This window comes from Heptranchias perlo, chromosome 16, assembly GCF_035084215.1.
Source record: "Heptranchias perlo isolate sHepPer1 chromosome 16, sHepPer1.hap1, whole genome shotgun sequence".
NCBI classification, from domain to species: domain Eukaryota; kingdom Metazoa; phylum Chordata; class Chondrichthyes; order Hexanchiformes; family Hexanchidae; genus Heptranchias; species Heptranchias perlo.
In genome coordinates, this window is record NC_090340.1 from 26,409,159 (window position 1) to 26,431,933 (window position 22,775).

The window sequence follows — 22,775 nt, forward strand, 5'->3', positions numbered from 1 at the left end:
GGTATTGTGTATGTGTATGTGTGTATACATATATATATATATGTGACTTCAAATGCTATTTCTAACAAATATGTAATTGTGAGGCACATTTAGTTCAAGATCAATAAACATTTTACATGCCTCACAGTAAAAAAGTGGTCTAATATCTCTGCTGTTTTCAGAACACAATTTATTAAAATATCTGAAGACTAATTCAAGTTATTCCATGTGAATTACAAGGGGTATCATAGTATCATAATAGGTACAGCACAGGAGGAGGCAATTTGGCCCATCATGCCCGTGCCGGCTCTTTGAAAGAGCTAAACAATTAGTCCCATTCCCCTGCTCTTTCCCCATGGCCCTGTACATTTTTTCCCTTCAAGTATTTATCTAATTCCTTTTTGAACGTTACTAGTGAATCTGCTTCCACCACCCTTTCAGGCAGTGCATTCCAGATCATAACAACTTGCTGCGTAAAAAAATGTTTCCTCATGTTGACTCTGGCTCTTTTGCCGATCACCTTAAATCTGTGTCCTTTGGTTACTGACCCTTCTGCCACTGGAAACAGTTTCTCCTTATTTACTCTATCAAAACCATTCATGATTTTGAACACCTCTATCAAATCTCCCCTTCTCTGATCTAAGGAGAATAACCCCAGCTTCTTCAGTCTCTCTACATAACTGAAGTCCCTCATCCCTGGTACCATTCTAGTAAATCTAAATCTCTCTAAGGCCTTAACATCCTTTCTAAAGTATGGTGCCCAGAATTGAACACAATACTCCAGTTGAGGCCTAACCAGTGTTTTATAAAAGTTTAGCATAACTTCCTTGCTTTTGCACTCTATGCCTCTATTAGTAAAGCCCAGGATCCCATATGCTTCTTAACAGCCTTCTCAACTTGTCCTGCCACCTTCAAAGATTTGTGTATGTGAACCCCAATGTCTCTCTGTTCCTGCACCCCCTTTAAAATTTAGTTTATATTGCCTCTCCTAATTCTTCCTTTCAAAATACATCACGTCACACTTCTCTGCGTTAAATTTCATCTGCCATGTGTCTGCGCATTTCACCAGTCTGTCTATCTCCTCCTGAAGTCTGTTACTATCCTTCACCTTGTTTACTACATTACCGAGTTTCGTGTCATCTGCGAATTTTGAAATGATATCATCTAAATCCAGTTCAGGTCACTAATATTTATCAAAAAGAGCAGTGGTCCTAATACTGACCCCTGGGGAACACCACGTATACTTCCCTCCAGTCTGAAAAACAACTGGTCATCACTACTCTCTGCTTTCTGTCCCATAGCCAATTTTGTATCCACACTGCCACTGTCCCTTTAATCCCATGGGCTTCAATTTTACTAATAAGTCTATTATGTGGTACTCAAATGCCTTTTGAAAGTCCATATGCACAACATCAACCGCACTACCCTCATCAACCCTTCCATTATTTCACCAAAGAACTCAATCAAGTTAGTCAAACCCGATTTTCCTTTAACAAATCCGTGCTGACTTACATTTCTTAGCCCATACTTTTCCAAGTGCCAATTAATTTTGTCCCGGATTATAGTCTCTAAAAATGTTCCCACCATCGACGTTCGGCTGACTGGCCTGTAATTGCCAGGTTTATCCCGCTCCCCTTTTTTGAACAGGGGCATAGTATTTGCAATCCTCCAGTCCTCCGGCATTGTCCCCATATCTAAGGAGGATTGGAAGATTGTGGCCAGAGCCTCTGCAATTTCCACCCTTACTTCCCTCTGTAACCTGGGATGTATCCCATCTGGACTGGGTGACCTTTCTACTTTGAGTACTGCCAATCTTTAAGTACCTCCTCTATTTATTTTTATCCTATCCAATATCGTTACTACTTCCTCCTTTACTGCTACAATGGCAGCATCCTCTTCTCTAGTGAAGACCGATGCGAAGTATTCATTTAGTGCCTTAACCATGCCCTCTGCCTCCACAAGAAGATTTCCTTTTTTCTCCCTAATCTGTCCAACCTTTCCTTTGACTACCCTTTTACTATTTATATGTTTATAAAAGGCTTTTGGGTTCCCTTTTATATTAGCCACTAATCTATTCTCATACACCCTCTTTGCCCTTATTCCCTTTTTCGATCATTTCTGTACTTTCTGTATTCAGTCTAGTTCTCTACTGAACCTTACATTCATCATAAGCCTCCTTTTTCTATTTAATTTTAATCTCTATATCTTTAGTCATCCAGGGAGTTTGAGCTTTGGATGCCCTTCCTTTACAGCTCGTAGGGACGTGTTTACTCTATACCCGAACCAACTCCTCCTTGAAGGCCTCCCATTGTTCAATTACTGTTTTGCCGACCAATTTTTTATTCCAATCTACCTGGGCAAGATCCCTTTTTAACTCACTGAAATTAGCCCTCCTCCAGTTAAGTATTTTCATATTTGATTGTTCCTTGTTCTTTTCCATTACTATTCTAAACCTAATGATATTATGATCACTGTTCCCCAAATGCTTCCCCACTGCAACATGCTCCACCTGACCCACTTCATCCCACAGAACTGCTTCCTTCCTCAGTGGGCTGGAAACACATTGTTTCAGAAAGTTTTCATTGCACATTTTAGGAATTCCTTCCCCTCTTTCCCCTTTATATTGTTACTGTCCTAGTCTTTATTGGGATAATTGAAATCCCCCATTATCACTACTCTATAGTTCTTGCATCTTTCTGTAACTTGCCTGCAAATTTTCTCCTCTAACTCCTTCCCACTATTTGGTGGCCTATAGTATACACCCAATAGTGTAATAGCTCCTCTATTGTTCCTTAATTCTAACCAAATAGATTCTGTCTTTAACCCCTCAACTACATCATCCCTTTCCAGTGCTGTAATGGTTTCTTTGATCAATACTGCCACTCCCCCTTCTTTCTTTCCTTCCCTATCTTTTCTGAATACCTTGTAGCGAGGAATATTAAGTTTCTAATCTGTTATTGCCACCATACCACTGTCCCATTTGGCGACATGAGCCTGCAGCTCACCAATCTTATTTACCATGCTACGTGCATTTAAACATATGCATTCTAAACTCATCTTAGACTGCCTCGCATTTGCCCCCCTGTCTGATCTCTCCATTTTCTGAACTATTCTTTAATCTAGTGCTATTTGTCCCTCCCAGTCCTCTGTGCACCTTGTTTCTCCTCTCTAATATTTCATCCTGGTGCCCATCCCCCTGCCAAATTAGTTTGAAGCCTCCCCACAGCACTAGTTAACCTCCCCGCAAGGACATTGGTCCCAGCTCTGTTGAGGTGCAACCCATCCATCTTGAACAGATCCCTCCTGCCCCAGAACTGGTCCCAATGCCCCAGGAATCTGAAGCCCTGCCTCCTGCACCATTGCTCCAGCCACGCATTTAATTGTCTTATCGTACTATTCAGATAAATCTGAAATGCAAACTTGCACATTGGACCATTAAAGACTTTAAAATCATTCTGATATTCCCACTGTCAATGTCACTGCCCCAGCCCAGTCCATGTTATCACAAGTATGCTGACAGTCAAAATCTTCAGAAAATCCAGTGTAGCTGAAGATTTTTCTCAGTCAGAAGTAGAAAACAGAGTAAGGATATAAAGTTGTTGCTAATGTAACTCTGCTTCTGCCGGTAATCACTATAGTAATGTCTCTACCCAATTCCAGTTACTGCTGAGGAATCTGTCACATGAGCCTCACTGATCTTGGTGTAAAGCACCTTCCCCATTGTACTGCACATCTAGGTTTGTTTTTAGGATCGAGGTGAACATCTAGTGTTTGGTGGTTTTCATAATTCATCCAAAGGTTGAATATAAGATGGATTTACAGTAGGTAAAAACGATCATCAGAAATGATCCACTGCATGTGCACTTAGGACCCTGGGAACAACGCTTTTAATGGCCCTTTGATGACCCTTTCAGAGACCCAGCACTGGCGTGATGGGCCCAATGGCTTCATGTGCTGTAAAATGTTATGATTCTAAAATTCTAAATAAATATTGTACATCAATCAACTGAACCCTGGAAATGCAGCAGTGGAGAAGAATCTGGTTGGTCCCTAGAAGGTTGGTGGGTTTGGCTTAGATAGAGGCATTAATTACACAAAGTGCATTGGTGGTGGCAGTGTTTAGACCCTGGGGAATAGTATCATAATGGACAACACAAGCTGATATCATCAGTGGATCCCACTGGGGGAGATTCCCTGCAGGCTGCACTATGTACGATTGATATCATGTACTAAGGTTACTTCGATGGCCCCTATGACCTCTACACTGAGAACGACAAGAACAGCAATGTCGTGGGAGCACCATCGTCTCCAATTTCACCCTCAAGTCACAAACCATCCTGACTTAGACATATATCATCATTCCTTCATTGTCGCTGGGTTAATATCCTGGAATTCCCTACCTAATGCTACTGTGGGGCTACTATCTCCACAAGAACTGCAGCAGATCAAGGAGCAGGCCTACCATCACCTTCTCAGGGCAACTAGGCCTGGGCAATAATGTGGCCTTGACAGTGTTGCCCACATTCCAAGAACAAATAATGAAAATGGAAGCAGCTTGAAGTTGAGAGTCTATTTTCATTTGTATATGCTGCTGAATCACGTTATGAACTGGTACTGGCCGAGAGCAAGGCAAATTTCAGACAATACTAGTTATAAAGCCTTCAGGATAAAAATTCCAGAAGCCCTGCTCTGCTGCTGGAAGTGAGGCAGAGCCCGATTTGTGTGCACCTGTTTGCCCTCGCCTTGACCTTGTCCCAAATTGCAGGGATAGAATCATTCGAATATTAGGGACAGGCACCCGCAGCATTAAAGGTGCTACTGAGCCCTTCACCACCACACCCACCCACCGCCCCCCCACTCCCAGACCGGGGTAGTAGCTTGCCATAGCATCAAGGGGAGGGTGCACAAGGCCAGCTTGCCAAGTATTAAATCTTCCAAATTCTCTTCCATGTCATACTCCCTGGTCTGCTGATGTCCAAATGGCAATCAATCTCTCACGGATCGATTGCCGTTCGGAAACAACATTGTGGGACTCGCGTACGGTTCTGTATGGCAAGTGTACTGGCTGTACCATAGGTAGAACCGGTGGGACTTCTGGGGGAGCCTGGCAACCTGACAGTCCCGTCTCCAAGGGCAGGGGCGCAGTCGCCTATGTCCTACTCCGTGGAATTCATCAGTGGGGCCAGGAAGGGATGCAAACCTCCTAATGGAAATGCATCCCGCCCCAAATTCTTGCCTCTCCGTTCCCACTGTGCTCCGTATGCTCCCGAACCCCCTCCCCCCACCCCCCAAACTCTAGAATTAGGAGGCTTCTGTCTTCTATCACTTGTTTTTGCTCAGTGCTGTTGAAGCAGGCATCACTTTGATTAGTTGCTCCAGTTACTCTATCTGTCAGATTGGATTGTATGGTGTCATGTTATCGCACACTATTATTGGGTATGATAGTTTTGGCAGTAAAGGAACACTCCTGTTCATGTAATACTAACCACAACTTTAATAGAAAAGTGCGAGTGAACCAAACTATGAATTACCTGGGCTGACTTGGCATGGTCATTAACCTTCTGCCGGTATTGCTCGATGGAATGGAAAGGGTCAGAGATTAAGCTAGAACACCGTATCCCCAAATCTCAACCTGTGCTGCACTCAAGTCCGGTTCCCGGCTGGTAGCACAGGATCAGTGAATTTACCTTTAATTTGCTTTATGTATAAAGAGAAATAAATTAAGAAATGAGTAACATAGATATTTTAAATTTCTGTGACTAAAGTTAATTATATTCGCTGAAAGTACCGTACTAATGCGCAGCATGGCACACCTAGATCAAAATAGACCAAAAGAAGTTACAATCGTGTTGTAATGAAAAGCCTTCAGACATAACTTTCAATAGCTTTCATAAGGCCACTCCTCATATAGATGGCAGCCCAAAAATAAGCCTTACCCCCACCCCACCCACTCCCCCCAAATCAGGAAACAAAAGTTATTATCAACTTGCATACAGAGTCTACCCAAAAATAATTATGTCTAGCCAAACTGCGGTATAATGGGTGAAACCACATCGCATAGCTTCTCAGAAATGCTGAATGTTCTCAGTATTTGGCCAGTTCCTTCATCTGCTTTGGGTGTGTAACGGTGGAGTGAAGGATCAGCTTCTGTCATCTGTGGCTGATTTTTTTTACATACTAAATACACATGCAAAACTAGAAAACTAGCAGAAGTTCAGCAATCACTCCAAGAAAGTATTTTTACTCAAAAACATACACCCATCTAATGTGAAAATATGTAATTACACTGAAAGTGCAGTGGAACATAAGTTTGTCACAACTTAAGCTGCTAACTATGGCCCCAAAAATCCGCGATGTTTGACAGATACAGGGTACAGTTGGGGTGGGTGGAGGAGAATTACTGGTGACATCAAGGAACGAGTTGGGATTGGTAGGATGACATAATGATTGGGAGGAAACACCAGAGTACTGCACTGTAGTGAGGTGGGGTGAAAACTATCGGTGCGCCCTTTAGAAAGGAAGAAGATCTTGAAGATTTTAGCAGCAGGTTGTGTGCTGCATGCTGCATGGTTTCACAACCAGAAGAGGTGTCAGTACGCAGAAAGTGGAGGGGGACTAGTCCCACAAGAAGAGGAAGAAGAGGAGGACGAGACGACCTACTTGTAAGGAACCAATGATCAAGCAGGTCAAGTGAAGCAAAACATCCTCATTGTTAATTACTTTCAATGAAGGACATCTTTTGACACACTGTAGATGTGGGTCAACAATAAGAGCAGATTCATTTCAACTCCCATTAAAATGGCACACGTTTCATTTCACTCAGTTTGGTTTGTCCTGGTCCTGCCCCATATTCGCTGCAAGGATCTTTCCAAAATGCACACCTAAAGCAGACCAGAAACAATCAGGAATTAAAATAAAATGCATTGATTCCTGTTTCCCCACATACCCCACAGTCTCTTATACCTATGCCCGTGCTTCCCCTTGGCGGCCTTATAAAGTGTTTGTCCAACTCTTTGACCTTAGACGGTGATGAAGTACACCCAAGTGGGAGAATAGCTGTGGTAGCAGGTTTGTCTGGAGTCTTGAAGCGCTGTGGCCTGGATTCGTTGTGGCCGGAGGCACCTGCACTGATGTAGCTGCCAACGACTGCCTGCTTTCTATCAATTCATCCATCCTTTGAGGGACCTGGCTGGAGGGGGAAACCTGAGGTCTTATTGAGAGAAATCTTCCACTAGGGATCCTTACTCTACCATGACATCAGGACTGGTTGGTTCACAATCTGCATGAGAGCCTATCATTACTCCTCAATAAAAACATAAGAAATAGGAGCAGGAGTAGGCTACACAGCCCCTCGAGCCTGCCCCATTCAATAAGATCATGGCTGATTTTTGACCTCAACTCCACTTTCCTGCCCTATCCCCATATCCCTTGATTCCCTTAGTGCCAAAAATCTATCGATCTCATTCTTGAATATACTCAATGACCGAGCATTCACAGGCCTCTGGGGTAGAGAATTCCAAAGATTCACAACTCTGAGTCAAGAAAACTTCCCTCATCTCGGTCCTAAATGGCCGACCCCTTATCTTGAGGCTATGCCCCCTAGTTCAAAACTCTCCAGCAAGGGGAAACAGCCTCTCAGCATCTACCCTGTCAAGCCCTCTAAGAATTTTATACGTCTCATTCTTCTAAACTCCAGACAATATAGGCCCATTCTACTCAATCTCTCCTCAAAGGAAAATCCTCTCATCTCAGGAATCAATCTAGTGAACCTTCGTTGCACCTCCTCTAAGGCAAGTATATCCTTCCTCTGGTAAGGAGACCAAAACTGTACTCCAGATGTAGGAACATAGGAACAGGAGTAGGCCATTCAACCCCTCATGCCTGCTCCGCCATTTGATAAGATCATGACTGATCTGTGATCTAACTCCATATACCTGCCTTTGGCCCATATCCCTTAATACCTTTGGTTGCCAAAAAGCTATCTATCTCAGATTTAAATTTAGCAATTGAGCTAGTATCAATTGCCATTTGCGGAAGAGAGTTCCAAACTTCTACCACCCTTTGTGTGTAGAAATGTTTTCTAATCTCACTCCTGAAAGGTCTGGCTCTAATGTTTAGACTGTGCCCCCTACTCCTAAAATCCCCAACCAGCGGAAATAGTTTCTCTCTATCCACCCTTTCTGTTCCCCTTAATATCTTATAAACTTCGATCAGATCACCCCTTAACTTCGAAACTCTAGAGAATACAACCCCAATTTGTGTAATCTCTCCTCGTAACTTAACCCTTGAAGTCCGGGTATCATTCTAGTAAACCTACACTGCACTCCCTCCAAGGCCAATATGTCCTTCCGAAGGTGCGGTGCCCAGAACTGCTCACAGTACTCCAGGTGCAGTCTAACCAGGGTTTTGGAGAGCTGCAGCATAACTTCTGCCCCCTTACACTCCAGTCCTCTAGATGTAAAGGCCAGCATTCCGTTAGCCTTCTTGATTATTTTCTGCACCTGTTCATGACACTTCAATGATCTATGTACCTGAACCCCTAAGTCCCTTTGGACATCCACTGTTTTTAACTTTTTACCATTTAGAAAGTACCCTGTTCTATCCTTTTTTGATCCAAAGTGGATGACCTCACATTTGTCTACATTGAATTCCATTTGCCACAGTTTTGCCCATTCACCTAATCTATCAATATCCCTTTGTAATTTTATGTTTTCACCTACACTGCTTACAATGCCACCAATCTTGTGTCATTGGCAAACTTAGATATGAGACTTTCTGTGCCTTCATCTAAGTCGTTAATAAATATTGTGAATAATTGATCCCCATGACAGATCCCTGTGGGACTCCACTAGTCACATCCTGCCAATGTGAGTACTTACCCATTATCCCTACTCTCTGTCGCCTTTCACTCAGCCAACTTCCTAACCAAGTCCGTACTTTTCCCTTGATTCCATGGGCTTCTATCTTAGCTAACAGTCTCTTATGTGGGACCTTATCAAATGCCTTCTGGAAGTCCATACAAATAACATCCATTGACATTCCCCTGTCCACTACTTTAGTCACCTCTTCAAAAAATTCAATCAGGTTTGTCAGGCACGACCTATCTTTCACAAATCCATGCTGGCTCTCTCTGATTAACTGAAAATTCTCGAGGTGTTCAGTCACCCTATCCTTAATTATAGACTCCAGCAATTTCCCCACAACAGATGTTTAGGCTAACTGATCTATAATTCCTTGGTTTCCCTCTCCCTCCTTTCTTAAAAAGCGGAGTAACATGTGCAATTTTCCAATCTAGAGGGACAATTCCTGAATCTAGAGAACTTTGAAAGATTATAGTTAGGGTATCTGCAATGTGCTCACCTACTTCCGTTAAAACCCTGGGATGGAAACCATCTGGTCCTGGGGATTTGTCACTCTTTAGTGCTATTATTTTCTTCATTACTGTTGCTTTACTTATGTTAATTTTATTGAGTCCCTGTCCCCGATTCAATATTAGTTTTCTTGGGATTTCCGGCATGCTATCCTCTTTTTCTGCTGTAAATACTGACGCAAAGTAATTGTTCAACATGTCTGCCATTTCCCCATTGTCAATGACAATATTCCCACTTTCAGTTTTTAAGGGGCCAACACTGCTCCTGACCACCCTCCTTTTCCTAATATAACTATAAAAGTTCTTCGTATTGGTTTTGGTATCCCTTGCAAGTTTCTTTTCATACTCTCTTTTTGTAGCTCTTACTATCTGTTTTGTGACCCTTTGTTGATCTTTGTATCTTTCCCATTCGCCAGGATCTGTGCCATTTTTTGCCTTTTTGTATGCCCTTTCCTTATGTCTTATACTGTCCCTTACCTCTTTAGTTGTCCATGGCTGTTTTTTTTGGCAAGTAGAGTTCTTGCCCTTCGGGGGTATAAACCGATTTTGTATCTCGTTAAATGTTTCGTTAAACATTTCCCACTGATCATCAGTCGTTTTACCCATTAACAGATTTGCCCATTGAAGTCGGCCTTACCCAAGTCTAGAATCTTAGCAGCTGATTCACTTTGTTCCCTTTCTAACACTACATTGAACTCGATCATGTTATGATCGCTATTGGATAGATGTTCACGCACAGTTAAGCTGTTAACTAAATCTGGTTCATTACTCATTACTAAATCTGGTATGGCTTGCCCCCTTGTTGTCTCTAGGACATACTGCTGTAGAAAACTATCCTGGACACACTCAAGAAATTCACTACCTTTCTGACAGTTGCTAGTCTGCTTTTCCCAATCTATGTGAAGGTTAAAGTCCCCCATTAAGACCACTATGCCTTTCTTACACGCTTGTCTAATCTCTGCATTTATACAATCTAGCACTTCAGAGCTGCTGCCAGGGCTCCTATACACAACTCCCACTATAGTCTTAGATCCTTTTCTATTTCTTAATTCAACCCATATGGACTCTGTTGGCTGCTTACCTCTCGTTATATCCCCCTTTATCATTGAAGTGATTTCATCTCTAATCACTAAGGCTACTCCTCCCCCTCTTCCATTTTCCCTATCTCTCCTGTAGACCTTATAACCCGGTATAGTTAGTTCCCAATCCTGACCATCCTGCAGCCAAGACTCAGTAATAGCTATCCTGTCATACCCTCCAATTTGAATTTGAACCTGTAGTTCATTTAATTTATTCCTGATACTCTGTGCATTTGTGTATAGAACTCTTAGTTGGGCCACACACCCTAGCCTGACCTTCAGCTTTGATGCTGGGTTAATCGCCTTACACCTTCTAGTTTTCACTTTATCTGTAGTGTCTAAAGTACACTTTCTTTCTGCTGCTCTACGCTTTTCCCTTTCACTTGTTCTTGAACAACTGTTTGTACTATTTGTATTGTAAATTTCCCCTGGGTCTTCCCCTCTCTTGCTGCTCTCAACTTTACTCCCTTCTGACTCCCCGCTCATGTTCCCATCCCCCTGCCTTCCCCAACAGTTTAAACCTTCCCCAACAGTACTAGCAAACACCCCCGCGAGGACATTTGTCCCGGTCCTGCTCGGGTGTAACCTGTCTCGCTTGTACAGGTCCCACCTTCCCCAGAACTGGTCCCAATGTCCCAGGAATCCACATCCCTCCCTCCTACACCATCACTGCAGCCACGCATTCATCCTGTCTATTCTCCTGTTCCTATAATCACTAGCACGTGGCACTGGTAGTAATCCTGAGATCACATCCTTTGAGGTCCTGCTTTTTAATTTATCTCCTAACTCCTTGAATTCACCTTGCAGGACCTCATCCCTGTTTTTTACCTATGTCGTTGGTACCGATATGGACCACGACTACTGGCTGTTCACCCTCCCCCTCCAGAATGCCCTGCAGCCGCTCCGTGACATCCTTGACCCTAGCACCACAGAGGCAACATACCATCCTGGAGTCACGTTTACGGCTGCAGAAACGCCTATCTGTTCCCCTTACATTTGAATCCCCTATCACTTTAGCCTTGCCACTCTTCTTCCTCCCCTCCTGTGCAGCAGAGCCACCTGTGGTCTCACCAGAGCCCTATTTAATTGCAGCAAGGCCTTTTCTCTCTTATACTCCAACCCCTGACACAGTCAGTCGAGTCAGGTAATGACAGACTCCTGTATCCGGGTGCTCAAGATCTCAATGGCACCAGTCACAGCATTTGAGAGAGAACAATATGTCATGCTTGATCCTTTAGGTTTGAGGCTCCCCTGGAGAGGACCATGAAGGTGCCATTTGCTCCATGGTGCTCTGCATTTGAGTAAATCCCTCCTGCAGAATTGCGTTCATGTCACAGATACCCTGCTGCAAAGTGCTATGATGGATCCAAAAGATGTTCTGAAAGACTTTGCTGCTGTATTAATTCCCTTCTGAAGGTAGAACTAGTGGGATACCAATCCGTTGCCCATTCTGCTGGCAGGCATTGTGGATTTGCAGCCAAGTAAACAGTTTCATCTTCCTTTGCTGCCACCTTCACTTGTTCCTCCTCACTTGTGCATTGGGCTTCACCCAGAGATCCCTCTTCCAACTCATTAAGTATACTTTCCAGGGGGCTAGTAGCCGTGCTAGTACTCGGGGCAGATGGATTGCTTGTTCCAATGAGATGATATTGGCGCCATTCCCTCTGGACTCCTCTTGGCAACGGTCTACAGGACAAGAAAATATATTTAGAATGCACTTCCCAGACAATGCAAGAGCAGTCAGGTGTTATGACTTTCATGCTTCATACAAGTGAGTAAAACATGTATGTTCTGCTGTGAGGATTGTGTACGGCAGTAACAACAGGAAAGATCATAACAAATGGAGGATATTTGCTGGGTGGTGCTCCTACAACTCAAACTCACCCTCTCCAATACTTTATACAGCTTTGCTTCCATACAGGGTGAGTGCCATCTCCTCATAAGTGGTCAGCTGCTTCAGCATGACTGGATCACGTCCTGTCCTTGTTCACTCCCTGTGGTTGCGGCCGCCTTGACCTATAAATGGAGCACACTGACAAAATGTCAGTTTGTGAATGAACAATGGAAACAGCAGCCATGTGTCTTGAGCAATTCCCTTCCTGGCCCAAACTTCTAGTAGTTTCCAAGCTTCTTTTCCAGCCTGTTCAGTTATGAAGGTGACCTGTGAGACACTCTGTGCATGCAAACCTTGTGCCCCTGTGTTAATATGCCATGCAACCTCTGTAAATGAAGTGATGTAGAATCAAGGGAACCATACAGTGTAGAACCTTTGCAGGTGCTCTCCCAGAAGGTCCAGCATATGGACAATTAATTTGAGGCCACACCTAGTCTGAAGGATAAGCATGCTCAGTACACCCACCCTTGCTACTTCATTTGATGCTACAAGACTTCCTCCTCTTTTGACCCCAGGTCCACAGGCACAGCATTGACTTGCTGTTCTATTTCCTTCTGTGCAGCTCGAGCCTCCGTTTTCACGGGGAGAGACTGGTATTGTGCCATGAAGAAGGAAACCCTTCTTTGCCTCAGCACCCTCACCTCAAGTGAAGGGTGGCTAAGAAGGCTAGGAAGCTGGAATCTTCCTTGAAGCTAGAAGCTGGCATCTTTCCTATGGCCATCTTCTCTGTTAATCCAAAAAATGTAGTGCCCCTCTCAAGTCCTGAAAACAAATGCCCTTTAAGAGCTACTGGCTGGCCCAATCTTAATAGGAGCCAATTAACAATGAGGACATTCCCAGCACATGTATGCTTTGTGTCGGGACCCCATTCTAATATGGAGGCAGAGCCTAAGTTGAAAAATCAATCTCTTGTATAATGTGCTGGCATGTGACATGGACACACACAGCACCAATTTTCCTCGATTTGGAAAATCGAGGCTAGTATCTCAGCTTTCTCTTGGGCATTCTCCATTGACTTTGGCAAGTGCAGGCCTTGGCTTTCTTGAAAGACTGAACAACCTGGAGTTCTTTTCTCTAGAAAGGAGAAGGCTGAGAGGTGACCCAAAAGGGGTCTTTAAGATTATGAAAGGGTAGACCTAAAGAAGATATTTTCACTTCTGGGGGAGTCCAAAACTAGGGGTCATGAATATAAAATAGTCACTCACAAATGCAATAAGGAATTCAGGGGAATTTTCTTTACCCAGAGCGTGGTTGGAATGTGGAACTTGCTACCACAAGGAGTAGTTGAGGTGAATAGCATAGATGCATAGGTAAGTACATGAGGGAGAAAGGAATAGAAGGACATGCTGACAAGGTTAGATGAACTAGGTTGGGAGGAGTCCTGTGTGGAGCATAAACACCGGCATAGACCAGTTGGGCCGAATGGCCTGTTTCCATGCTATAAACTCTATGTAATTCAATGTATCTTCTCCATTTTCGTGTGGATTGCTCCAATCCATCTTCATTCCCCTCCAACAAAAACAGAAAATACTGGAAACTCTCAGCAGGTCAGGCAGCATCTGTGCAGAGAACAAACAAGTTGACGTTTTGAGTATGCAAACTCTTCATCAGAACTGGAAGATATTATAGATGATTATTTGGATTAATGTACACACACGTGTTACTTGTGACTTACATTGGAGCTGATTAGACAGGACTGGTAATGTTAAGCCCACACATATTATGAGGTGGCTGTGCTAATAGCACAGCATATGATCGGTCCTGTGAAGCGAGTGAATAATTTGCTTTATTTTCTTTTCAATTTGAAGTAAACAAATTTTGATTCATTTCAATTATGTCCAGTGTTAGAGGATGGTTTTATTTATGATTCGATGTTCTATCTACTCTTCAAGAATCAATAAGGGTTGAATGTTGAGGTCAGTGTTCTTAGACTTATTAAGCATATAGTACTTAAACAGACACTTCAAATATAATACTTACAATTACACCTGATGGTTGGGTTTGGGACTCAAACGCATCACAGTTCTGAGTCTTTATGAATCCAAATGCTTGTTAAAGTTTGCTAATTTGTATACATTTCTCTTGCCCTGACTACGTGACAATTTGCACATTTCTGCATTACATGATTATACGAAAAGTTAAAATACAACTCCATATAAGGAGAATTTAATTGAACTTGTCCCTTATCAATAACTTTAGTTAATAAGTTAGTTTCCTTACTTAATGAGCTCTTTCTCTGTTGGGCTAACGAGATCAGTATAACTCTCTTACTTTGTTATCTTAATCAATAATTTCACTCTTGTTACATAATAATTGCTATTCCACCAAGTGTAACCTTTAATTATAAGGCCGTCTTACCAGCTATTTTTCTCATTTGACAAAAACCCCAATGAAAAAGATAATATTTAACCGGATGTTTTCATTTTGCCAGACTAACTTCTGTCCTTGCACCCAATATCAGTGATTAAAGCACCCTGAAACTTAGGAACCAGTATGCAATGGCACGTCTTTAATTAAGTTCCCTCATTAAGCAGTTGATCACTTTTTATTGAAATCTACCAGTGCCATAGAGTCAGTCTCAGTTCAAAACTTCAGAGGTCACTACTTTAAAATTGAATCATACTTCCCTACTTACCAAACAAAGGCTAAAGGCTAACATTATTAGAATTAGCTGTAGTGCTGAAGACTTGTGCTCCAGAACTAGCTGCGCCTCTAGCCAAGCTGTTCCAGTACAGCTACAACACTGGCATCCACCCGACAATGTGGAAAATTGCCCAGGTATGTCCTGTCCACAAAAAGCAGGACAAATCCAATCCGGCCAATTACCGCCCCATCAGTCTACTCTCAATCATCAGCAAAGTGATGGAAGGTGTCGTCGACAGTGCTATCAAGCGGCACTTACTCACCAATAACCTGCTCACCGATGCTCAGTTTGGGTTCCGCCAGGACCACTCGGCTCCAGACCTCATTACAGCCTTGGTCCAAACATGGACAAAAGAGCTGAATTCCGGAGGTGAGGTGAGAGTGACTGCCCTTGACATCAAGGCAGCATTTGACCGAGTGTGGCACCAAGGAGCCCTAGTAAAATTGAAGTCAATGGGAATCAGGGGGAAAACTCTCCAGTGGCTGGAGTCATACCTAGCACAAAGGAAGATGGTAGTGGTTGTTGGAGGCCAATCATCTCAGCCCCAGGGCATTGCTGCAGGAGTTCCTCAGGGCAGTGTCCTAGGCCCAACCATCTTCAGCTGCTTCATCAATGACCTTCCCTCCATCATAAGGTCAGAAATGGGGATGTTCGCTGATGACTGCACAGTGTTCAGTTCCATTCGCAACCCCTCAGATAATGAAGCAGTCCGAGCCTGCATGCAGCAAGACCTGGACAACATCCAGGCTTGGGCTGATAAGTGGCAAGTAACATTCGCGCCAGATAAGTGCCAGACAATGACCATCTCCAACAAGAGAGAGTCTAACCACCTCCCCTTGACATTCAACGGCATTACCATCGCCGAATCCCCCACCATCAACATCCTGGGGGTCACCATTGACCAGAAACTTAACTGGACCAGCCATATAAATACTGTGGCTACGAGAGCAGGTCAGAGGCTGGGTATTCTGCGGCGAGTGACTCACCTCCTGACTCCCCAAAGCCTTTCCACCATCTACAAGGCACAAGTCAGGAGTGTGATGGAATACTCTCCACTTGCCTGGATGAGTGCAGCTCCAACAACACTCAAGAAGCTCGACACCATCCAAGATAAAGCAGCCCGCTTGATTGGCACCCCATCCACCACCCTAAACATTCACTCCCTTCACCACCGGCGCACTGTGGCTGCAGTGTGTACCATCCACAGGATGCACTGCAGCAACTCGCCAAGGCTTCTTCGACAGCACCTCCCAAACCCACGACCTCTACCACCTAGAAGGACAAGGGCAGCAGGCGCATGGGAACAACACCACCTGCACGTTCCCCTCCAAGTCACACACCATCCCGACTTGGAAATATATCGCCGTTCCTTCATTGTCGCTGGGTCAAAATCCTGGAACTCCCTTCCTAACAGCACTGTGGGAGAACCGTCACCACACGGACTGCAGCGGTTCAAGAAGGCGGCTCACCACCACCTTCTCGAGGGCAATTAGGGATGGGCAATAAATGCCGGCCTTGCCAGCGACGCCCACATCCCGTGAACGAATAAAAAAAAATAAAGAAAAATCATTAGCACTATTACACTAGCAGACTTCAAATCAGTCTGATTAATCCTTTCCTTACACCAGATCTCCATTTGAACTTAGGGGAGAAGGTGGCAAGCAAAAGAGCACAGTATATAACAAAGGCTTTCCCTTTTCCCTGACATTTCTCCTAACAAATGAGATTTAGGAAGTTGGAAGATGAAGTCCATAAAAGTGAATTCTATGCAGCATATCATGAAAAATGTCAAATAGCTAGTGGTCCTCATTTAACATGCTTACACTACCACCTAGTGGCTTTTATGGTGCCAACTTCAGGCAAGCCATGCAATGATGGCCCAATTAAGGACTTACTTCTAATAGTCTACAGTGCTTTAATCTGTAAGTGCAGAAGAGTCCGTGTACTTTTTCACACAAAGGGTAGTGTAAATCTGGAACTCTCTCCCCCAAAAGGCTGTGAATGCTGGGACAAGTGGGGCTTTTAAGACTGAGATGGATAGATTTTTGATAGGTAAGGAGAACAAATGCGGTTGAGGGGCAGATCAGCTATGATCTAATTGAATGGCAGAGCAGGCTTGAGGGGCTGAGTGGCCTACTCCTGTTCCTACGTTTGGTGTTTTGGTGTAATAAAATGAGGCCCATTCGTAGCATCCCTGTCACAAACTGGCTGAGATGCCCAAACCTAGTGCACACCAGATATCCAAACTGTGACTTCCCTGATCTGCATGGTTCAAGCCAATGCAAAGCAGGGAGGTGGTGCATTCACCAGGGGAGTGGACAGCAGAATTCATGAGTAGTGTTACTGGGTGGGTCTGCCACATAAACACAGTGCACCTCCTACCCTGCTGGGAAAGGTGGGAAAATGGCAGCATCTCCTGCACAACAAAGATACCCATTATAAAAACATTGCATTTAATCAGAAAAAGATAGTTTGTAGAACGCTGTAAAGAAGAATTCTCTATTTAATTTACTATATTTATGAGTTTCAAACTTTCTGTCAAAGGAGCTTCTTGAGCTCAATAGATGTCCGACTGATCAGAACAATTCCCGTAACTGTACAAGGGAAATATTGCAGGTCCTTTTGAAATGGTAGTAATATTTTGCACTTGGTATGCAAGATCTAAATTCACTTATCACGTAGGGCTTTGCATGATTCAGTTTAAATGAGGAAGTAGCTACCACAAAAAACCTATGATACTAGCTGTTCACTTAGATCGGAGAGGAGTTCCAGGGAGCAAGGAATGGAGTTGAGTAACAATGGGACGGCTCAGTCGGTCACAGCAGAAAATGCAGTGGCCAGCATCATCCTCAGTTTGGCTTGTCTCGTCGGAGTCCCAGGGAACGCACTAGTCATCTGGATTATACTTTTCAGCATGAAGAGGCAGAGATCTCCCACCGTCATGTTGATCCTGAACTTGGCAATAGCTGATCTGTTTGTTCTGATCACCTTACCTCTGTGGATCTATGCTTTTGTGCATGGCTGGGCCTTTGGAGAAGCATTTTGCAAAATCCTGACCTACCTCGTTCATTGCAATGTATACGTAAGCGTCTTCCTCATCACGGTGATGAGTGTCGAGCGCTTCATGGCTGTTGTCTACCCGTTTGCCACGCAGCGATGGCGGAGAAACGAGGTTATTGTTAAGGTGGTGCTCGGTGTCTGGGTTTTGGCTTTTCTCTTTTCGGTTCCAGCGCTGATATACCAGGTGATGGGGATCGACGCTGAAGGGCGGCAGCAGTGTATGTGCCAGAAATTCGACTCCGATGAGCAAGAAATCTTGTGCACGGTGATGCAAGTCGTAGTTGCTTTCGTGATTCCCTTTTCAACGCTGTCTACTTGCTACCTTTGCATTGGCAGGAAAATAAAACGAATGACCTTTAAAACTCAAAACAGGACCGGCACAGTGATTGGAAGTGTGGTGATTGTGTTTCTCATCTGCTGGGTGCCTCACCACATTGTAAATCTGGTTTCAATCGCAGCTCTGATGACCAAGAGCTCGAATCGAACCATGTCAGAAAGATTAAACGAAGTCTATGATATTGGCGTCTTGGTTACTGGAGCTTTAGCTTTCCTCAACAGCTGCATCAATCCTGTACTTTATGCGTTTGCTGCCAGGAATATCCGTCGTGAATTTCGACTGTCAGCCCTAGCCAGGTTATTTGACCAGCTGACCCATTCTGTTAAAGAAGAATCCAGAAAAGAATCCACGGATACCACAAGAAAAGACATAAGTGTCACTATGGAAGAGATGCATTCTGTACAGCATATTTAGACTGTCATTTGTATTTTTCGGGAATAAAAACCTGGTAAAGTTTTCTTTTTTTCCTGCAATAAACCTTTTTGATTTTAATATTCTCTCAGTTTCCCCTCCCCCAGCCATGTAACAACTGTTGCCAAGACTGTAGGAAGTTTCCAGGCCTACATGAGAGCCTGTAGGGGATGCAGGGAGTGGCCCTGTGATTGCTGTCCCGTCTGTTCACCCTCCTTCTCTCTCTTGGGTTGAAACCTCCCCACAATGATGAAGCTGAGGTAGAGAAATGAGTAGTATGAAGTACTCACTCCATGGTGCCAGGCACTGGTCACCCAATGTGCTGTGCCATCGCTACTCTCAAACTTTCATTGCCCTAACTGATGTGCTAGCTAATATCTTCAACAAAGTTATTAGATAATTAAGATTAGTATTAAGATTGTGGCGGAATTTCGAAGATCTTTTCCTTCGAGCTTTGACAGTTCTCCTCTTCAGGTTGCCTACTACTGTTCATCTTCCTCTAGCTGGTAGGGTCAAATGGTCCGAGTCAGGAATTTTCCCATTGCTACATGGCGCAAGTAAGTAGCAGGAGCCCTCATTTGACTGGCGTGGCATCTGCTTTACCTTGCCTTCAGATGACAAACATCTCCCTGCTCAGTGCATCATTCAGCAGCCATGCTAACCAAACTCTGCTACCTACAGCAAGGGAGTCCCACCAATATCTGTTTGGGAGCACAGCATTCAATCAGTCCCTCTAATGTAATGTAACTGATTATATTTAAATTATTACATTAGTGCTGCCAACGTTCAGCTTTGCTAATGGACGTATATTTAAATAAAATTAATTTCTCTTCAGAAGTGCAATCTTTAACAACACCCAAACAGAATTTTACCCTCTTACTGCTTATTGATTGTTGCCATGCCTTTCCTTCACTCAGGAGGGCAGGGACCGTCAGAGCCATGGCCTTTCAATGGCAGCTAGAGTGGGTGCCTTTGATTGTCTGATAGCTGGGAGTGCTTCTGCTGACTGGATGCATCTCTTTCAGCTGTCCTCCGCCACATGCCCCACTGAGAAATGTTTCTTCTATAGGGCCAGATTTTGCAGTGCATCTCGCGGCCTACACCATTAGTGAGACTTTTTCCTGCACACTTCAGCTCGAAATTTTTTTGCCCCATAACTTGCTGGAAGTGCGAACTTATTGCAAGGGTAACGAGCATCTGGGGCCTTAGTGATCGACGGGACCAACAGTGTATCTCCTTAACCAATGAGCCTTTAAGGATTGAGAAAGAAACAGAGGAAGGACTGAGAAGGAGGGGAAATTAGAGTCAAATCAGGTACAGAAAGAAAAATAAAGAGAGGGAAAGAAAGACTGGACTAGGAGAAAGAGACATAAAAGAGACAGAAAGGAAAAGTAAGAAAAAAAATTTTAAAATTTAAAATTTGACATTTTTAAAATCTCTAACAATAAACTACATGCAGGAATGAGATTGAACAGTTTAAATTGTTCCCTTTCTGGTCAAGACAGGTTGATTGACGTTGCATTAACAATTATCATGTCGTTAAAAAGGTACTTACACTGTTAAGTTCCAGCCTAACATTTTGTGGCGAGTTTAATGAGAATTAATGTGCAAATACAGCAAGTCCTTAAAAATAACGGGGAGGCCAAGGGCGAGATGTCATTTGTGCGAAGCGGAGCGGCGTAAATCGACCAGCAAATTCTGGAAATTCACAACTCACGGCATTGCTCTTAATCCCCTGAATTTCCTGGTCGATTTGCGCATTAATAACACTGTGCATCTTTAACACGCCGTTATTTATCGAGCAAGATTCGGCCCATTATCTTGTAAGAAAATGGGAAAAGTTGCACAGAGAACACTCATGCTTCACATTCAGTCGGGATATTAAACCCCACGAGCAGCCTGTGCTTGGATAAATTAGTTTCATAGTGACTATAACTTGCAGCATTATGAATCACCCTCATTTTCTAATCTATAAAAATAACAAAAAATGCTTCCTGTAGCTATCCTTAATGCTGAGTTTTAGAAATCAAAATTAAAGAACAGGAACATAATGACTGTTCTTCCCTTGAAGTGTTTCCTGAATGAACTTGTCAAAAAAACCCTGATTCCCTTTTATTTGCTTACTGCTATGCAGAAATGATTCTGCAGTCTGCATAGAGCTAAGCTACATACATGCTGTTAGATTGAAGCCATAATACCATATACCTCCATATAACCAGGCTTTATTACATTAGATTAACCGTTGCCTTATATTAAAGTAAACGTGTACTTATTATAGTGAATTCTAATGCTTTGAATACTGAAATCATCAAAAGAACATTCATTGTGTTTGTAAATGTACTGGATCCTTTTTATAACTGGTGTCTATTTTGGCAGAAAGAAAACTAATCATGTCTGCTATATGATCTTATTTAATATTAACGAGAAAAACAAAGCATCAAGAGAATACTGTTTTTCTGTCATGATGGAGGAAGATTTCCTCAGTATGAAATTATAAATCCCCATGTGTCAGCAGTGGCTTATAAATACCCCAATGCAGCATATTTTTAACACATGCTGCTGGCATCTAATGACGCTAAAGGGGTAATTTAGGTGCTTTGTCTCTGCCTAGTGCATGTGTGAGTTGTGGCTCAGTGGTAGCACTCTCAGCTCTTGAGTTGAAACCTTGTGGGTTCAAGTCCTACCTCAGCGACTTGAGCACAAAATCTAGGCTGATACTTCAGTGCAGTACTGAGGGAGTGCTGCATTGTTGGAGGTGCTGTCTTTCTAATGAAATGTTAAACCAAGGCCCCATCTGCCTGCTCAGGTGGATGTCAAAAGATCCAATGGCACTATTTCAAAGAAGAGCTAGGGAATTCTCCTGGCCAACATTTATCCCTCAGCCAACTTCACTAAAACAGATTATCTGGTCATTTATCTCATTTCTGTTTGTGGGATCTTGTTGTGTGCAAATTGGTTGCCGTGTTTCCTACATTACAACAGTGGCTACACTTCAAAGTACTTAATTGGCTGTAAAGCACTTTGGGACGTCCTGAGGTCGTAAATACATGTCTTTCCTTTAAGTGTGCCAATTACATGTCATGAAGGAATATTAAAAATTTCGGAAATTAGAAGGTTTATCTTAAATAAGCATAAATTATCTGAAGGACGGTCTTAAAATGTAATCTTAAAAGGGCACTGTCTTCATGGAAAACCTGGTTTAACAGAGCTGCATTGTTAAGAGGAGAAAAATCAAAAGATTCGTGTGTCATTTTTATTATGATGCCACCACATGCAATTAATATAAAGGTACATTTCAGTGTAGTTTATATGATAGCTTTATGTTTTTGTAAATACTTTTTCTTTAAAATGATGCACTTTTAGCAGAACTTAACTGGGTTGTGGCGTTGCTCAGACATCTTGTATGTAAATGAGATCCACTGCAGTAAGTGGGAATAATTTTTTACATGTAGTAATATGGTTCTCAAGCAAGATTTGAGCTAATCAAAGCTGTTCGTTAATACATTCCACTGCATTTGTGTGGTGCTAAAGTAACAAATATTGCCACTAATTAAAGGTTGATATATCATTACTGCAGTTACTGTTAATGTGTATCATTATATGTATTAATGTATATATGAATATTATTTCACGACATGAAAGACAGCCTAGGGCTAAAGGATAAATCTGAAGGTTGAGTATCAATCTTCCGATCTATCTTTAATAAAGCAAATCAAGTCGATGTTTACTATTCAGATGCATTTAAATACTTTTCACACACATTTTAGTTCCCTCTCAGCACTTTTCAACCTTTTTCCGCAAACGTATTTCTCTTGTTACGATTCTCCTCCCTGTCACTGTTTGTACGTTACTCTAGTGTGAAATCAGTGTGTTTAGTGCTTCGTGGGGGGGAAGGGAGCGATTTTCAACTGCCGGCTGCCCACTTCTTGCCTGAAACGGATAACAGGCAGTTGTCAATCAAGGAGAGAGGCAGCTCAGCCACCCCATACCCAAGGTTTCAG

General features: G+C 43.1%; 1 protein-coding gene across 1 annotated transcript; it reads left to right on the forward strand.

Moving 5' to 3' along the window:
* The first annotated feature begins 17,732 nt into the window (after nucleotides 1–17,732).
* On the forward strand, nucleotides 17,733–22,430 carry LOC137333298 (leukotriene B4 receptor 1-like). Its single transcript, XM_067997461.1, has one exon. It carries the CDS (start codon nucleotides 17,749–17,751, stop codon nucleotides 18,775–18,777), a length of 1,029 nt encoding a protein of 342 aa, XP_067853562.1. The 5' UTR covers nucleotides 17,733–17,748; the 3' UTR covers nucleotides 18,778–22,430.
* The last annotated feature ends 345 nt before the right edge of the window (nucleotides 22,431–22,775 follow it).